Source organism: Canis aureus, chromosome 22 (genome assembly GCF_053574225.1).
Source record: "Canis aureus isolate CA01 chromosome 22, VMU_Caureus_v.1.0, whole genome shotgun sequence".
NCBI classification, from domain to species: domain Eukaryota; kingdom Metazoa; phylum Chordata; class Mammalia; order Carnivora; family Canidae; genus Canis; species Canis aureus.
In genome coordinates this window covers 51307188-51325472 of record NC_135632.1, presented here as the reverse complement: position 1 = coordinate 51325472, position 18285 = coordinate 51307188, and the positions used below count along the sequence as shown (strand labels likewise).

Genomic DNA, 18285 nt, shown 5'->3' with positions numbered 1-18285 from the left:
TTGCTTACAGATCTATAGGTCTTTGTTTTTCAGAATTCATAAAATATTTTAGCCAGTCCTAATTTTTTTTAATATTTCCATAGGGTAACAAGGACCCCCCCCCCCCATTCCACCATCTTGCTGACATCCTCTCCATTAAAGGATTTGAAATGGGGACTTTTCTGTGTGTCTGGAAACAGTATGGGAGGTAGACGGCGGTAGAGGAGCATCCTCTACCCTTCTAGATTAGGGCCCGTGTTCTCAACTGAGTTACAGTGGCACAAACAGGGTAAGTCTCTGCCTTTGGAAGTTCATAGCCTAGAGGGTGACATGGACCTTTAGGAATTAATCCCACAAACTCTGGCATTGTTAGAGATTGTAGAGATGCCAGGTCAGAGGGGGGAAGGAAGTACAGAGAAAGCATAATGGGGTTGGGAGCTGTTCAAGTTGTGAGTGGTTGGGGAAGGTGGGGACAGTAACATTTCAGGTGAGCCTTGGGTAGGGGACAAGTTTGGCCTGGTTGGTGCAAGAACATTCTGGGAATGGATAACAGTGTGTGCAAAGGGCCTGAGGCAGAGAGGAGCTGCGTTCTAGGGACGGAAGGAGACACTAGGTTCTCAAAGCACTGTGAGCAAAGGCTAGAGAGGTGACAAAGCTATAGAGGCTGCTAAGGAGCTAGGCCCAGCCAGGGGTACGACATGATCCTGAGAGCAGTAGAAAGCCCCTACTATGTTCGGTGAGACCCAAGAAAGGCCCAAAGTCTGGTATGAGCAGGTGCAGAAGGAAGCTTACTGCATGGTCTTGCCAGCAGAGCCATTCCCCCAGCCTTGTGCATAGCAGATGCTCAGGGAGGGATGATTGGTCCTACCCCCTGTCCTAGTTCGAGGGGTAGGCCACTGGAGAGGCCTGTCCCGTAGGTAGGAACACAGAGACAGCCAAAGGTTTGGGCAATGCTGGTCAGGTCTGAAAGCATCCAAATATGCTGCAGGGCTAGATCCTGGAAAGGAACAGCCACAGAAGGCCTGGACTCTCTTCTCCCTTGCCCTTGCCCCAGGGGCTACTTTCATTCCATTTCTCCTCCGCCCAGGTGCCCTTGGGATTGACATGAAGAACCACCACAGGCGTGACCTCTGCACTTCTAGCCCTGACCCTCCACAGAGAGTGCAGTCACACTATCTTCCAGCATTCCTGCCCATTGCTGTCCCTGGTTCCAAGGGGATATATTATTTCCCACTGCCCTGCTGTCAAGCCAGCATTCAGTATATTGTTCTGTGTGTCCTCTTCTGGGCACGTGACACATCTCGTTATATCTCCAAACACTGTCACATGGTGGCTTTCAACCTTACAGATGAGGAGACTAGCCCCCTGTGAAGGTTAACTTGCCTGTGGTCACATGCTGCTGTGGGCAGAGCACAAACCCCTGCCCTGCTTTTTATTTTATTTTATTTTATTTTATTTTATTTTATTTTATTTTATTTTATTTTATTTTATTTTATTCAATTAATTAACATATAATGTATTATTAGTTTCAGGGGTAGAGTTAAGTGATTCATCAGTTGCATGTAACACCCAGTGCTCATTACATCATGTGCCCTCCTTAATGCCCATCACCCAGTTATCGCATCCTTCCAGCAACCCTCAGCTTGTTTCCTGTCATTAAGAGTCTTCTATGATTTGTCTCCCTCTCTGATTTCATCCTGTTTTATTTTTTCCTCTCTTCCTCTAAGTTCCTCTGTTTTGTTTCTTAAATTCCACCCATGAGTGAAATCATATGACAGTTGTCTTTCTTATTTCGCTTAACATGATACCCTCTAGTTCCATCCATGTCATTGCAAATGATCTCATTTTTTTGATGGCTGAGTAACATTCCATTGTGCGCATGTATGTATATGTGTGTGTGCATGTGTGTATGTACATATACATACATACACATATATGTACCACATCTTCTTTAGCCATTCATGTGGACATCTGGGCTCCCTCCATGGTTTGGCTATTGTGGACATTGCTGCTAGAAACATTAGGGTGCAGGTGCCCCTTCAAATCATTGTGTTTGTACCTTTGGGGTAAATACCTAGTAGTGCAATTACTGGGTCATAGGGTAGCTCTATTTTCTTTTTCTTTCTTTCTTTTTTTTTTTTCTTTTTTAAGATTTTATTAATTTATTCATGAGAGACACAGAAAGAGACAGAGGGAGGCAGAGACACAGGCAGAGGGAGAAGCAGGCTCCATACAGGGAGCCCGACGTGGGACTCAATCGCCAGCCTCCAGGATCACACCCTGGACTGCAGGCGGCGCTAAACCGCTGTGCCACTGGGGCTGCCTGGTAGCTCTATTTTCAACTTTTTGAGGAACCTCTATACTGTTTTCCAGAGTAGCTGTACCACCTTGCATTCCCACCAACAGTGTTAAGAGGGTTCCTGTTTCTCCATATTCTTGCCAACATCTCATCTGTTGTTTCCTGAGTTGTTAATTTTAGCAGTTCTCACTGGTGGGATCTCATTGTGGTTTTGATTTGTATTTCCCTGATGCCGAGTGATGTGTAATATTTTTTCATGTGTCTCTTGGCTATCTGTATGTCCTTTGGAGAAATGTCTGTTCATGTCTTATGCCCACTTCTTGACTGGATTAGTTATTATTTGGGTATTGAGTTTGATAAGTTCTTTATAGATCTTGGATACTAGCCCTTCATCTGATGTCATTTGCAAATATCTTCTCCCATTCTGTAGTTGTCTTTTGATTTGTCTACTGTTTGCTTTGCTGTGCAGAAACTTTTTATCTTGATTAAGTCCCAACAGTTCATTTTTGCTTTTGTTTTCCTTGCCATTAGAGACATGTCTAGCTGAGGTCAAAAAGGTTGCTGCCTGTGTTCTCCTCTATGATTCTGATGGATTCTTATCTCACATTTAGATCTTTCATCCATTTTGAGTTTATCTTTGTGTATGGTGTAAGAGAGTGGTCCAGTTTCATTCTTTTTACATGTGTCTGTCCAATTTCCCCAGCGCCATTTATTGAAGAGACTGTCTTTTTTCCAGTGGATATTCTTTCTTGTTTTGTCAAAGATTAGTTGACCGGAGTTGAGGGTCCATTTCTGGGTCTCTCTTATGTTCCAGTGATCTGCGTGTCTGTTTTTTTTGTGCCAGTACTACACTGTCTTGATGATCTCAGCTCTGTAATACAGCTTGAAATCTGGCATTGTGATGCCTCCAGCCCTGGTTTTCTTTTTAAACATTTCTCTGGCTATTCAGGATATTTTCTGGTTCCATACAAATTTTAGAATTATTTGTTCCAGCTCTGTGAAAATGTTGATGGTATTTTTATAGGGATTGCATTGAACTTGTAAATTGCCTGGGTAGTATAGACATTTTCACAATATTCATTCTTCCAATATGGATTGGAATGTTTTTCCATTTCTTTATGTCTTCCTCAATTTCTTTCATAAGTGTTCTATAGTTTTCAGAGTACAGATCCTTTACTACTTTCATTATGTTTATTTCCAGATATCTTATGGTTTTTGGTGCAATTTTAAATGGGATTAATTCCTTAATTTCTCTTTCTTCTGTCTCATTGTTAGTGTATAGAAATGCAACTGACTTCTGTCCATTGATTTTATATCCTGTCACTTTGCTGAATTACTCTCTGAGTTCTAGCAATTTTGGATTGGATCTTTTGGATTTTCCACATAGAATATCATGTCATTTGCAAGAGTGAGAGTTTGACTTCTTTGGCTGTTTAGATGCCTTTTATTTCTTTTTGTTGTCTGATTGCTGAGGCTAGGGCTTCTAGTACTATATTGAACACAAGTGGTAGGAGTGGACATCCCTGTCATATTCCTGACCTTAGGGGAAAAGCTCAGTTTTTCCCCCTTGAGAATGATCATTGTGGGCTTTTCATAGATGGCTTTTATGTTATTGAGATATGTTCCCTCTACCCCTGCACTGTGGAGAGTTTTCATCAATAAAGGATGCTGTATTTTGTTAAATGCTTTTTCTGCATCTATTAAGAGGATCATGTGGTTCTTGTCCTTTCTTTTATTAACATGGTGTATCACATTGATTGATTTTCAGATGTTGAACTACCCTTGCAGCCCAGGAGTAAATCCTATTTGGTTGGGGTGAATAATCCTTTAAATGTTGTAGCCAAATCCTATTGGCTAGTATCTTAGTGAGATTTTTACATCCATGTTCGTTAGGGATATTGGTCTGTAACATGTCCTGCTTTCAACCTGGCACTTTCCTGTCTCCTTATTCTAGGAGTATCCACTCCACTTACCATAACTGACAGAGTGAGGGATGGACAAACAGATGGACTTTCCCCAAGAATAGGGGATCCCTGAGTATCAAGTACCCTGCTTCTTGTCCTTTGAAGCCTCAGGTTCCAGCATGGTTCCAGAGGCTGCTAAGAAAGCTTGAATGAATGTTTTCTTTTGGGGGTGTGGGGGGCATTGAATCAAAGATAGTGGTGCTGAGTTAGTTCTTTTGCTACTCGGGTAGGATTTTCATAGACTTGGAAAGCATACAGGCATCGTTTCCTCCTTGGCAGAGTATGCTACATGAGAGAAAAAAGACATCTCCTGTGAAACTTCCAGGAAAATGAGCTGCGTTTCTCAGACGTGGCTGGGCTCTCTGTCGTCTCCAAGGGATGAAACTTGAAGCCTTTTAGGAAGTGAATACCTGTCATAGAAGAGAAAGCAAGAATTGAAAGAGTGGATTGGACATGTGTTCTTGTACCTTAAAAGATTTGGGGACAGCATTTAGATGTGGCTTTTTAAAGTGGCAACAAGTCCCAAAGCAGCTTGTCTGTAACACCACTTGTAGGGGACCAGGCTCAGGCCTTGGTTGTGGGTCTGTGCCCCAGGTCAGCCCCTCGAGGACTTAACACCTCAAACAAGTTATCTACTCTTTGTAAACCCCGTTTCCTGCTCTTTTCTGTAAAATGGGCTCAAACCTTCTGGAAGCATTTTGAGGATCAAATGAACCTTCTGATTCCAGGGAGAACATGCAGACCTGTTTCTGGCTGAATGTTTTATCCCTGAGCACAGGGACTTCTGACTTGCCCCAGAAGCTTATAGCCTGACATGTTTTTCCTGCTCCTCCTCCCTTTCCACCAACAGCTGCGACACAGTCCTCAGCAGACAGAGAAATGAGAAAAATACCAAATAATGGGAACCTGAAGATGACAAAGGTGGCGTACCCCCTGGGGCTGTTCATTTGCCTGTTCATCTATGTTGCCTACATCAAGTGGCACTGGGCCTCCGCCACCCAGGCCTTCTTCAGCATCACTGAGGTGGCCTCAGGGGCCCGGAGGGGCCAGCAAGCTCACAGCCTCCCAGGAACAGCTGCACGTGGTCACGAGGTTTTCTATGGCATCATGTTTGACGCAGGAAGCACTGGCACCCGTGTCCATATCTTCCAGTTCACCCGGCAGCCTGGAGGTATGCTGGGCAGAAAGCCTTGGCCATTCACTACTTGGTTCTCCTGGCTCATGGCAGAGCTCTTGGGGTCTCTTCCACTTATAGACAGTGGTTTCTTAGTGGGTGGGCTGGGTGACCTGCCTTGGACTTACTTGGGAGCTTGTCAAAAATGCAGGTTCCCAGAGAGGCTGGCTCAGCCTTGGGTTGGGGCCCAGGAATCTAAATATCTCAGGAGCCTCAGACTGTCCTTACTCACACTAGTGTCTGGTGACTGCCTAAGGCCAGCTGAGATCCCCAAGGGTGTTCTGGCCTGTCCTGTCCCAGCATTCAGCAGCAATTCAGGTGGCTGGGATCATAACATAGGCCGGAAGCTGCACTGGGAGAATTTAAGGCAGGAAGTTGCCCCGACTAAAGCTTGTATGAGGCAGAGTCTGGGAAAGTCATGAACTAGCAAGGACCTGGGACCTAGGCTGATGTGGTGCTGCCCAGTGGGTCCAGTCAGAGGGGGGGTTGACAGATGAGAGTGGCCTCAGCAGTGAGTGGGGAGCTGGAGCTTGAGCCTCATTATAACCTGAAGGTAGGGGCAAGACTTCTGGCAGGAGGGAGGAGGGAGGAGGGAGTTTGTATATGCTCTCCTGAGCTGCTCCTCTGGAGACATCCAGCCACTGCCCTGCTTTGTATGTTGTCCCTTCTCCTTTTGGTCTCCTTTCCTGGCCCCTGGTACCCTACAGCCTTGAGGGTCATCCTCTGGCTTCTGGCCATGAGTGTCCCACCCCCGCTCGACTGCTCAGTAGGTCCACTGGCCGCAGCTGGTTCTTTGTCGACCCTCGATACCTTTTGAGTAGACACTGAGTTGGTGCAACAGATTCCGTTAGTCACTCTCTCCTAAGCTGTCATACATGTCTTATTTACTTTTCATCTGCTTTATTTTTTAACTCAGTCCACTAGTTAAATTTTTATATGCCAGACCTACCTACTTTCAAAAGTGATTTTTAAGCTTTTAAGACAACTTGTCAGCATGTAATCCTTTAATAGCTGTGTTCTGATGTTTTATCTCCAAAGAAATGTCCTTTCAAAAAGTTCTGTCCCTGATTTTTCCTCTTGGGTCTTCATGTCCAGATTTGGGTCATCCCTTGGCCACCAGTGTGCCTCTGAACACTCCCGTGCTGTATGCACATGGATTCAGGCCCCTCATAACTTAAGACACTTCTTTAAAAAAAGAAGAGAAAAATACATGTTCTTTAGAACATATACTATGTCCATCCCAGGATAGAGAAATAACTTTTATATTTGTGGTTTGGATCATCTACCCTGCTCCTCTGTTGATTTAATGAGAATTAACCATGTTAAAATTTAGCAGTTTAGATGGCTATAATTTTGTATGTAAATCATAGCTCAGTAAAGTTTTTTTTTTTTTTTTTTTTTTTTTAACAGTTCTGACAAAAGCATCGGGTAGAACACTCATCGTGTTTATTTGAGCTAAAGAGGCAGCATTCCAGTCATGCTAGGATTGGTCTGATTTCAGATGTCTGCCTTTCAAAAGGGTCTAACCATAATTGCATTTATTCACATATTCATGTATATGTTCATAGCTGTACTTTTTTTTTAAACATGTTTTCTCCTTAGAAACTCCCACTTTGACCCATGAGACCTTCAAAGCACTGAAGCCAGGTCTTTCTGCTTATGCTGATGATGTTGAAAAGGTAATAATTTTGTCTCATGTCTTTGTGTTCTTCAGATTTGTCTTCCAACTGTGCAGTTTGTTAAAGCCAACTCCCTTTCTCTTGAGTACGTAGGCCTTCTTCACAGAGGAAAACATCTCTGATGGTGCTGCTCTGGGACATTTCCTGCTATTTAGGGTGGTCACATGAGGGAAACTGGTACAGTGCATGAGGCACTGACTGCTGTCTCTACACCAGGCATGCCACCCAGAAGTCTCAGTGCCATTCAAAGCACAAAGGCTACAAAGTGGCAAAAAGCAATATTTGAGAGTTGAACCTGTTTTTGTTTCAGTTCCTCCAATTGAAGATGACAAAAGTTGACTAAAACAAAAAAATTGAAGTTAAAAATGTATTATGGAAAATCCACAAAACCAAATAAGTGTAAAAGTAATTTACTTAAACTGTCAAATAATGATTTTCATAAGTTTGTAGCTTTTATACTTCTCAAGTCCTTAAAGCTTACAGCTGCACTAATACAGGACACCTGTATTAGTATTTCTGCTAAGGCACTGATCAAACAGACTAGGTAGTAATATAGCTATAAGTTCCTTTTGATTCAAGCGTGTCTTAAAAGCCAATACATCGGGGTGCCTGGGTGACTCAGTTAAGCATCTGCCTTCAGCTCAGGTCATGATCCTAGGGTACTGGGATCAAGCCCCACCTTGGGCTCCCTGCTCAGTGGGGAGTCTGCTTCTCATTCTCCCACTGCTGTCTCTCTCTCTCAAATAAATAAAATCTTAAAAAGCTAGTACATCTTTTTTGCCCACAGGTTCATCTTGATCTCAGACAGTGAAGTCATGGCCTGCTTACCTGTGGCTTGGTTAAAAAACAAATTGGAAACAAAAATCGTGGGATGCGTGGGTGGCTCAGTGGTTGAATGTGCCTTTGGCTCAGGGCATGATCCTGGATTCCCAGGATCAAGTCCCACATTGGATTTCTTGCATGGAGTTGCTTCTCCTCCCTCTGCCTGTATCTCTGCCTCTGTTTTTGTGTCTCTCATGAATAAATAAAATCTTTAAAAAAAAAAAAAGAAAAAAGAAAAATTGAAATGAGTGATGCTAGAGTAACTATAAGGTAACACATGAGTAAATTAGATAGCTTTAGAATAAATTCATAGGATTTTTTAAATTATACTTGTAGGCAGTACACATTCAAGTGGGACATATTTCACAGCTTCACAAATCAGATGGTGTGAAGTCCCCTCCTGTTTCAGTCTCCCCAAAGAAGGCTGAGGTCCCCAGTTTCTTATGTGTCCTTCAAGGGCTAGTTGACATACCTGTGAGCAAATGCATCTAGTCTTCCACCTCTTTATCTTATATACATAATAGAGTGGCATTCACATTGTTATGTTACTGGGCTTTTGTCACTCAACAATATAACAGATTATTATCAGAATGTGAAGAGCCTCCTTGATTTTTTTTTTTTTTTTGGCAATGATATTGCAGTGTGTGCGGGTTCATTGAATTTATGGAACCAGTCCCCCCCTGAAGGATGTTCAGATAATATCTAATGTTTTACTGTTAAAGGTATAGCAAAGGCTATAGTTGGTCACCTTATATGAACTTCATTACCCACACATGCTAGGGCATCCATCTCAGATGAATTCTTAGAATGAGATTCCTGAGTAAAAGAAATGTATGTTTTCTCCTTGGACAGACATTGCCAAATTGTTCCCATAGCATTGTACCTGGTGGTGATGTCCAGGGGAGTCACAGCTCATCTTTACCAAAGTTGTTACTCACCTCTGCACTGACACACAGGTCTTAGCCAGCTTTAGGATCCCAAGCGTTCTGGCAGGTATAAATGATTCCTCTGGGATTTTCACCGTGAGGAACCCCAGAATTCATTCATGATGTCCAGGGGAGTCACAGCTCGTCTGAGGTCACCAGTGGGGTTCTGGTTGCCAGAGTGTAGAACAACAGGACTCTTTTCTTTTTTAATAATAAATTTATTTTTTATTGGGGTTCAATTTGCCAACATACAGAATAACACCCAGTGCTCATCCTGTCAAGTGCCCCCCTCAGTCCCCGTCACCCATTCACCCCCACCCCCCACCCTCCTCCCCTTCCACCACCCCTACTTCGTTTCCCAGAGTTAGGAGTCTTTATGTTCTGTCTCCCTTTCTGATATTTCCTACCCATTTCTTCTCCCTTCCCTTATATTCCCTTTCACTATTATTTATGTTCCCCAAATGAATGAGAACATATAATGTTTGTCCTTCTCCTATTGACTCATTTCACTCAGCATAATACCCTCAAGTTCCATCCACGTTGAAGCAAATGGTGGGTATTTGTCATTTCTAATGGCTGAGGAATATTCCATTGTATACATAAACCACATCTTCTTTATCCATTCATCTTTCAAGGACACCGAGGCTCCTTCCACAGTTTGGCTATTGTGGACATTGCTGCTAGAAACATCGGGGTGCAGGTGTCCCGGCATTTCATTGCATCTGTATCTTTGGGGTAAATCCCCAACAGTGCAATTGCTGGGTCTTAGGGCAGGTCTATTTTTAACTCTTTGAGGAACCTCCACACAGTTTTCCAGAGTGGCTGCACCAGTTCACATTCCCACCAGCAGTGTAAGAGGGTTCCCTTTTCTCCGTGTCCTCTCCAACATTTGTGGTTTCCTGCCTTGTTAATTTTCCCCATTCTCACTGGGGTGAGGTGGTATCTCATTTGGTTTTGATTTGTATTTCCCTGATGGCAAGTGATGCAGAGCATTTTCTCATGTGCGTGTTGGCCATGTCTATGTCTTCCTCTGTGAGATTTCTCTTCATGTCTTTTGCCCATTTCATGATTGGATTGTTTGTTTCTTTGGTGTTGAGTTGAATAAGTTCTTTATAGATCTTGGATACTAGCCCTTTATCTGATACGTCATTTCCAAATATCTTCTCCCATTCTGTAGGTTGTCTTTTAGTTTTGTTGACTGTATCAACAGGACTCTTCTTATGTGTCCTCACCCCACCATGCTCCACAGCCAGGGGTGCTCTGTGCCAGCCTGGGCTCTGGGCCCCTCCAACACGCAGCACCACTTAACTCATTTTCTGCCAATTTGGAAAATTAGAAGAAAATGTATTTATAAGTTGATAAAACCAAAAGAGTTGGTAGAGCATTTGTGACCCTGTATGCTGAACTTTGACAGACCCTACTTTTACCATATTCACAGAGCACTTCAGGAATTCAGGAATTACTGGATGTCGCTAAACAAGACATTCCTTTTGACTTCTGGAAGGCCACCCCCTTGGTCCTCAAGGCCACAGCTGGTTTACGTCTGTTACCAGGAGAAAAGGCTCAGAAGTTACTGCAAAAGGTGATCTTACCTGTTTCCCCCTGGGGTGGGTAGCTTCTGATACCTGAAAACACCAAAGATTCAGCCAGTGTCTGAACAGTCCAACAGGCTATGTAGAAGCTTCCTGAAGAAGAAAATACATCAGAATGTTAACAGCAGCACCTTTAGCTCTTCCTGTTTTCTAGAACGAACTGGTGTTGTGTAATAACAGCAACTTTGTTTTAAGAATACACTGAAGCCTTTTGAAAGGCTTCCTTCGGTGCAAAGACTAGATGCTTATAGAGGGCCATGGAAGCCCAGGTTCCTGCCGCCTCATCTCCAGCTCTCCGTGTTCTCATGGAAAGTTCTTTTGGTTTCTGGTTCTTCTTTTGCTCTGATGCACAAATATAACTACTGAGGAGGCCTTTGCCCTTCTTCTGCCCAAGTCTAGCCCTCACCTGGCTGGGATTGACACCAGGCAGCCCTGCAGAAGGGTTCTATTTCTTACAGGTGCCTGGATAGTTCTTACTGTCAGGCAAATGAGGGAAACTGCTTTCAAAAACACGGTCCCTCTCATGCTCTGCACTGTTTTTAAACTATGCAGCCGCTAAATGATGTATTGTTGCATATTGATCAGGATCCCTTGTGAGAGTTACCCTTACATGCTCAGGTCAGAGCGTGGGCCATAGTGCGATTGAGATGTGCAGATACCAAAGGTTCTTTGTGTCAGTACTTGCTCAAAATGGGGAAGCAAAGGCACCCAGAGGCAGCTGCTCACTGCTTTCACCTCCCCGCTGCAAGGTTTTCCTGGGTCCCAGGCTGAGCTCTGCCTTGAGGGGTTTCCAGTGCCTCATCTCCAGTCTAAAGCAAGGCAGTGTTTGGGGGCCCAGCACACTCAAGGTGCCCCTGAGCTCTTCCAGCCCAGTGTGGCTCTAAGGCAGGGCTCTTCAGAATAGCATCTACCTCTGCCAGCACAGGCAGTAGATAAGGATACCACTTGCATAGGACTACAGAACTATAAAAGAAAAAAATGAGCTTTGTTATTTCACAGCACCAGCTAACGCCCTCTGCTGTTTTGTTACGATCTGCTAAGAGCACAGTGTAATTGGGAGCCTTGAGTTTAGATTGTAAAATATAAAGATGTGTCTCCCTTTACGTCTAGGTGAAAGAAGTGTTTAAAGCATCACCCTTCCTTGTAGGAGAGGACTGTGTTTCCATCATGAATGGAACGGATGAAGGTAGGATCTCCAGAAGCTCTCTGTTGTGATGAGGCTGTCCTGGGAGATGGACTGTGTGCAGGGCTGCTGTTGGCATCCCAAGTGGGTGCTTTCTCCTTGGTCAGAATTGGGCAAGCAAGAACTAAAGTGATGGCCCTACTCCATTCACAGTTTAACTGTCTCAGAGGAGCTTTGGGGGACCAATATTAGAGACAGTGTCATCTTGACTAGCTCCAAATCTGGCACAGGTGAAGTTTCTGAAAACAGATGTTTTCAGCTTTAAGAAAATTTAGGGAGGGGATCCCTGGGTGGCGCAGCGGTTTGGCGCCTGCCTTTGGCCCAGGGCGTGATCCTGGAGACCCGGGATCGAATCCCACATCAGGCTCCCAGTGCATGGAGCCTGCTTCTCCCTCTGCCTGTGTCTCTGCCTCTCTCTCTCTCTCTGTGACTATCATAAATAAATAAAAAAAAAAAAGTTAAAAAAAGAAAATTTAGGGAGAATCTCCAATTGCTATACATTTAGAAGTTTGCTATTGCATTGTTAATGCTGAGAGAGAGATCATCAGGTTCTTCACCAGCCCCTGATTTTTCAAATATGACGAAGGAAGGGGAGAGCAACATTTGGTTCTCTTCAAAAAGAGGAAGTTCATGATAAAGAATAGGAAGTAGAGACATTTGGCAGAGTGCTGTAGTGTTTTAGTTTGGCATCTTCTGGAACAGTCTGCCAGAAACTGTTGGGTGACTTGACGACTGATGCCTCTTCTGTAGCTGGTCTGAGGGAGGAGTGAAGGACACTCACTTCGAACTCCTAGAACCTAAAAGTGGTCATTTGAGTGCATGTGTCCTTTACAGCATCTCAGGTGGTTCATTTGCTGTGACCTTTTCTTGTAGGTGTTTCAGCATGGATCACTGTCAACTTCCTAACAGGTACATTCTCCCCACCCCACCCCACCCCCAAAGCTAACAGTTCACAGGTGCCATTCTTGACAACAGAGGTCTCATATCCACTCTTTAAAATAACCCGCTGGGTTTCTCCAGTGTTGCTGGCCCAGTGTAGGGCAGGTAGGGCACACATCAACCTTGCAGATAAAAATGCTAGGAAAAGTAGATTCTCAGTAGGCCTGATTTTCTCCAGCATAACTCCTGCCCTTTCTTCTGCAGCTTCCTCTGCCAGGGACCCCATCCTCTCCTGTCTGAGGGAAGTCATGAATAAAACCAGTCATACCTTAGGTATTAAATGTGGTAGGAATGCTCGTCACTAGAATTGAATTCCTCTGCTCTAGGTAGAGCAGGAAACAGAAACTTCTGTTCTTGGAACAAGGTGGTAAGGAGTCATTTTTCTTAGATTATTCTCAGTATTGGTTGATTTTTGTCCCTTTATTGTAATCATGGCAAAGAATAATGTGTGTGTGACATATGTATGAAAAAGAAGCTTTGTAGCAGAATTTGCCCCTTGTGGGTTGGAGAGCCACGTTAGGGGACAGGTTAGGAGTGCGGTGCTGCAGAAGGCATACCTCTGGGCATGAAGGGACATCGGGGAAGTCGGTGTCTCTGGGGGTGAGCCGTGATATGGCAGGTCCCACGTCTCTGCTAAAGGTCAGTGTTGTCCTGTATTGTTTAAATTAAAGCCACAGCTGGTGGAGCCACGTTCATGTCCCTTAAACGTCTGTATCCTTCCATGAAGATTATTAAATACCCACAGCTGTTCTCTGTTTTTCTTTCCACTGAGGTGGGGGGTTGGCTCCTGAACTCTTCACTTTTTCGGCTATTCTCATCTATTTATTAAAGTGACATTACTGTGTTGGTTTCTACTCACTGTGCTCCAGGCAGTTTGAAAACCCCTGGAAGGAGCAGTGTGGGTATGCTGGATTTGGGCGGCGGATCCACGCAGATCACCTTCCTTCCAAGAGTTGAGGTAACTGGCCCCTGCCTCCCCACTGTGGCTCCCCACTGTCGCCCCACCCTCCAAAGGCCACCTACCCCCCAGGAGTGTAGTCCCTCAGGAGAAGCCCGTTGACCTGGTGCGTCTAGACCTGTGCAGTCAGTTCTTGTCCTCCAGGCCAGATTCATTCACAGTTAATACGTTTCCACTTGATTTTAATTCTGCCCGGGGGAAATAAATGGACATTTTATTTTTAGTGGGGTGATAGATTAGATACTACCTGGAATCCTCAAGGCCATAGGATGTGAGATGCCCCTCCTCCCCCAGGGAAAGCCAAAGAAGGGGCCTGGCTCCTAGTCTGGCTCCCAGAAGGGGAGAGAGCCTCAAGCCCTGTGTGATAGGACATTGTGAAGGAGATGAAAACACTTCTAATCTAGACCATCTGCTGCTTTAAGCACAGTGCCTTCCTCACCCACCACTTTTTTATTATTATTTTTAATTTTCAATGGAAGAGCATTTAAATTTACTCATAATTGCCTTGCTTGGGCCATATTTGTCAGAATGGTAAATGTTACTTATAAGAAAAAACATTTCATTTTGGACACTTTTAGGTTTTCATTTTAGACATTTTATTTTTCATGGCTTGTTCAATCTCTTTTGCAACATGTCACTCAGTGAAAAACTAATTTAATTGAATACATCTATGAATATACTGGTGTTTTCAAATGAGAGGCCAACAGGAAGGATAGCACCCCCCATGTTCTTCCTCAGGACACCCTCCAGACCTCCCCACCTGGCTACCTGACGTCACTCCAGATGTTTAATCGGACCTACAAGCTCTATTCTTACAGGTTTGTTTTGGGAGTGGGGGTGAGGGGCTGCCCATACAGGAATGTGGCTCAGCTAGGCCTGTGCAGTAACCAGAGCCCCTGGTCAGGAACAGGCCAGGCCCGGAAACCCCCTTGCTTGAGACTCTTCCTCCAGCACTTCCTTCTCCCTTACGATACCTTCCTCCTCCTGCCTTCTCCCTGCTTCATTTTTCAATTCACCTACAGTAAAATTTCATTTCTTATTTTGTGTGTGCTTATTTTGCTCTGCTTTGGAGGAGGTTTCTCAAAGGTGGGAAAGAGGCCATGGATTGTGCAGGAATTTTCTGGGCCATCTGTTTACCACCTGGCACCTTCAGGACATTCTTGATGTAAAGCATACATACTCCATAAAGATGAGGGAGCATGTGTCCTTCACTGGCATCCACTGCTCCTAGGCAAGCTCCTGTCAAGTAATAAATGCCCAAAACTCCACAAAGGGAGGCTTCTAGAAACAGAAAATCTGCCTTGCCACAGGTTTCCCCTCTCTCCCACTTGTTTTGGATTCAGGCCAGGTGAACATACTTGAGGCAGAATTGAAGATATTACCAGGCACTTCCCATGACAGGCCAGCCCCCCTTACCCAGGATTTTCTTTCTACAGCTACCTGGGGCTTGGACTGATGTCAGCACGGCTCGCAATTCTGGGTGGCATGGAGGGGAAACCTGGTGAGTAGAATGAGAGTTCAGAGCCCTCCCTCCTTGCTCAGCAGGCTTGAGGAACCCCTCAGGAAAGATGTTCCTGCCTGCTACCGTCCCAGCAACCCACTGGGCCCTGGTTCACAGGACTAGGGGAGCCCAGGGAGGATGTGTGTGGAAGAATGTGCCCCACAGCTCGTTGCCACTATGATGGTGACAGATGGTAATGTTTTACCTGTGTGTATATGCTAAGTTATTTTTTAGAAGGAAGAGATGCTAGAGAATTCATTTCTCAAACACTTGAGCTCTGCAATTTTAGCTACCAAGTAACTGTGTTTAGTCGTCTGCTGCATTTGGAGTGGACTGGTTCTTAAGGATCCAAAGGAAACCTTATTCTTCATGACAGTACAGGATGGGGCATGATTCTGTGGCTGCTGCCATGGAGCTGGGGATTGTTTTTCCCTCATTACAGTTATTCTAGTGTTGTGAGAATGTCCCTCCATTTTCTCTTGCTCTGTGAAAGGATCATTAAACATGGACTTGGCCCTTCCTACAGAGAACTAGACTAGAGACAGAGCCTATATCAGGTTAGGATGTTTACTTCCAGGTCTTCTCTGATCTTTCCTGACTGGCCTGGCTGAGGAGATGGTGCTGGCCACCAGGGTACATGAACTCTTAGGAGGTATTAGGGGATCACCGTGCCCCAATTTGGGAATAGGGAGCGCTGCTCTAAGGCTGGCATTGGCCTGTCGTTCCTGATAATGTCAATCCAAAGACTTTGACCCATGCCCCTGGTCCAGACATGAGCATGTGAGCCCATGTGTACCCTCCAGCCACATGCCGTTCCCTCAGGCCTGACTCTCCTTGCCGCACACCTGCTCCCCTCCACAGGCCTAGCACTTCCCTGCACTTCTTCCAAGGGCCTGGTGGTTCTGACAAGGTAGTAATGTTCAACCGGAATTTTTGTTTTTCATGTATATCTTCACTTATCTTCATGTATATGTTCACTTATTTCAAATCCTGGTATTTAACCTCATTATGGAATTCCCTCTGTTGCAAACCAAAAACGTCCATATCTCAGAAACATCTGCAGCCTTCACTCTGGGGCCAGAAAACCCCAATTTAGCCAGCAGGAAGAAGGCAGGTACCCATTTGCCTGTCCATGGCTAACCTTAAAATCCCATCAGCTGCATGAACACATGGGGCTGTATGTAATACCTGCCAAGAAGGGTATGGACAGCTTTCTGCCCCAGAGGAAACATCTCCCTGTTGTGTTATCTGTTGTTGCACAACAAATACACACCAAACTAAGTGGTTGAAACAGCAGTCATTTTATTACAGTATCTTGTGAGGGCACAGGCTTGAGCTGGGCAGTGCCTCTCCTGGGACCCCTAAGGTCTTGTGTAGTGACAGCTGGGGTGGCTGGGTGAATGTCTTATACCTCACTGCTCCTCCACGTGGCCTCCTCCAGCAGAGCAGCCTGCATTTTCCCTGGCAGCTTGGGAAGGAAGACTGCCCTAAAGTCACGTGCCATCATATCCCTGTACATTCCGCTGGTGAGAGCAGGCCCAGGCCAGAATCAAGTGCAGGCATAGGGACTCACTTCTCAGCATGCACGTCCTTGAGAGGTGGCATTGTGGGGCCAGCCTTGGAGGCCAACCAGCATGCTTCCTTTGTTATTTGTGGGGCCCCAGATTTTGTGTTGTGGGGTAGCACAAAAACATGGCATGGTGACATTGTCCGGGGCCTGCCAGGTTATTTGCAGCCTCATTCATCTATAAAACTGGGTGCTGTTGGCTCCCCTTCTATTAGAGTGGTTGTGACAATTGACCAAACAGCACTTGGCCCAATGACTGAACCCTGAAGCCCCCTCAGTGCATGTAAGTTGGAATTGGCTATGTCTCTAGAACTGAAGAGGCTGGGGTAGCTTCTGTGATAGAGAAAGGTTTGCCTCTACTAGTTGAGCTGGAATGTTTCCACAGGTCAAGTCTCATCTGGCAAAAAGGAAGTGTGTTCCTTTGGGCCCCCCCAATCTCCAGTACCTTCATTACTAGTTTTCGGGAGGAAATAATTTTCTCCTGCCCTTCAAGATTCTTTTGACCTATTAAATTGACATAAGACAGATTAATATAAGAAAAACAAATTTAATTCTGTATGTACAGGAGCTCCATAAGAATATGACACCCAAAAACAAGTCAGGCAATTGACGCTTATATGTTGTCCTGAACTAAGGGGTAGAAGAGGGGTCTAGGGCTTTAAAGGGGAGGAGGATAATACATAGTACAATAAAAAGAGCAGATGTTTGGTCATTAGATATTTGCCCTTCCATATAGAGGTCATTCTTAAAAACTTCTCTCTGGTAACAGCTGTCTTTCTGGGCCAAACCCCATATTTAAATTCTTTTAGGTAGTTCAGAGAAAGGTAAATGTTTTTCTTGAATCAGCTGGGTCTTGATTGCCTTTAGCTCAAAATAGTCTGCATCCCAAAGTGGCATATTTTGGGATGATGTATTCTACTTCCTCTCAGTCCTGTCTTTGAAATTTCCCTAAGAAATTTCACAGTCCAGGCACATGGGTGGCTCAGTGGTTAGGCATCTGTCTTTGGCTCAGTGTGATCCCGGAGTCCTGGGATCAAGTCCTGCATCAGGATCCTTTCAGGGAGCCTGCTTCTCCCTCTGTCAATGTCTTTGTCTCTCTTTCTGTGTCTCTTATGAATAAATAAATAAAATCCTAAAAAAAAAAAAAAAGTCACAGTCCAGAAGTCAAGCTGCCAGATTGCTCCATCTCACTGAACCAGGCTCCTAGTCCCGATAATAGATGGGTTCATTTAGACCGTTGTGTCTCATTTCAGGAGGTGGTGATGCAGGAGGGTTCACAAAGTTAGGCCTCTGGTACAAGAAATCAGGTATTTAATAAAAAAATAATGGTTAATGATTGGAACAGATTATAATCCCAGTTACTGTGTTCTGAAGGCAGACATTTGGAAAGATTTCTAGATGTCTGGCTTGAAGCACCTTCAGACAGAGTGAGGGTAGGCAGTGGCAAACTGAAGGTTTTCCTGTTGCAGTTTGAATGTCTTTGGTGATCTTTCTGATTGGTCCATACAGCAGTAGGCATGAAGATTATCCATACATGAGCTGTTGTGGTTTCTCTCAGGTGAATATCAAATCATCCAGCCTAGGTTGCATGGCTTTGAAAAAAAGGCAATTTTAGTTCTCAGTGATTCCAAATCAAAGGGGAGGGAGAAAAACTGGAAATGTTAGTTTGGAGAGTTACAGCCAAATACCAGAGGAAAGTAAA

General features: G+C 44.6%; 1 protein-coding gene across 7 annotated transcripts in view; it reads left to right on the top strand.

Annotated features, from left to right (window-relative positions):
• Nucleotides 1-18285, top strand: part of ENTPD6 (ectonucleoside triphosphate diphosphohydrolase 6) — a 45758-nt gene that overhangs the window by 11252 nt on the left and 16221 nt on the right. For 4 of the 7 annotated variants that reach the window (XR_013361683.1, XM_077866042.1, XM_077866041.1 and 1 more), the window contains exons 2-9: nt 5093-5413; nt 7019-7095; nt 10282-10425; nt 11546-11621; nt 12492-12527; nt 13427-13515; nt 14254-14333; nt 14952-15016. Coding sequence is in view for 6 of the 7 variants with exons in the window: in XM_077866042.1 (XP_077722168.1) it covers nt 5122-5413; nt 7019-7095; nt 10282-10425; nt 11546-11621; nt 12492-12527; nt 13427-13515; nt 14254-14333; nt 14952-15016 (859 nt within the window). In the remaining variant the exon portion in view is untranslated. The remainder of the gene's footprint in view (nt 1-5092; nt 5414-7018; nt 7096-10281; nt 10426-11545; nt 11622-12491; nt 12528-13426; nt 13516-14253; nt 14334-14951; nt 15017-18285) is intronic. The other 3 variants (XM_077866044.1, XM_077866043.1, XM_077866045.1) reach the window with 3 other exon arrangements.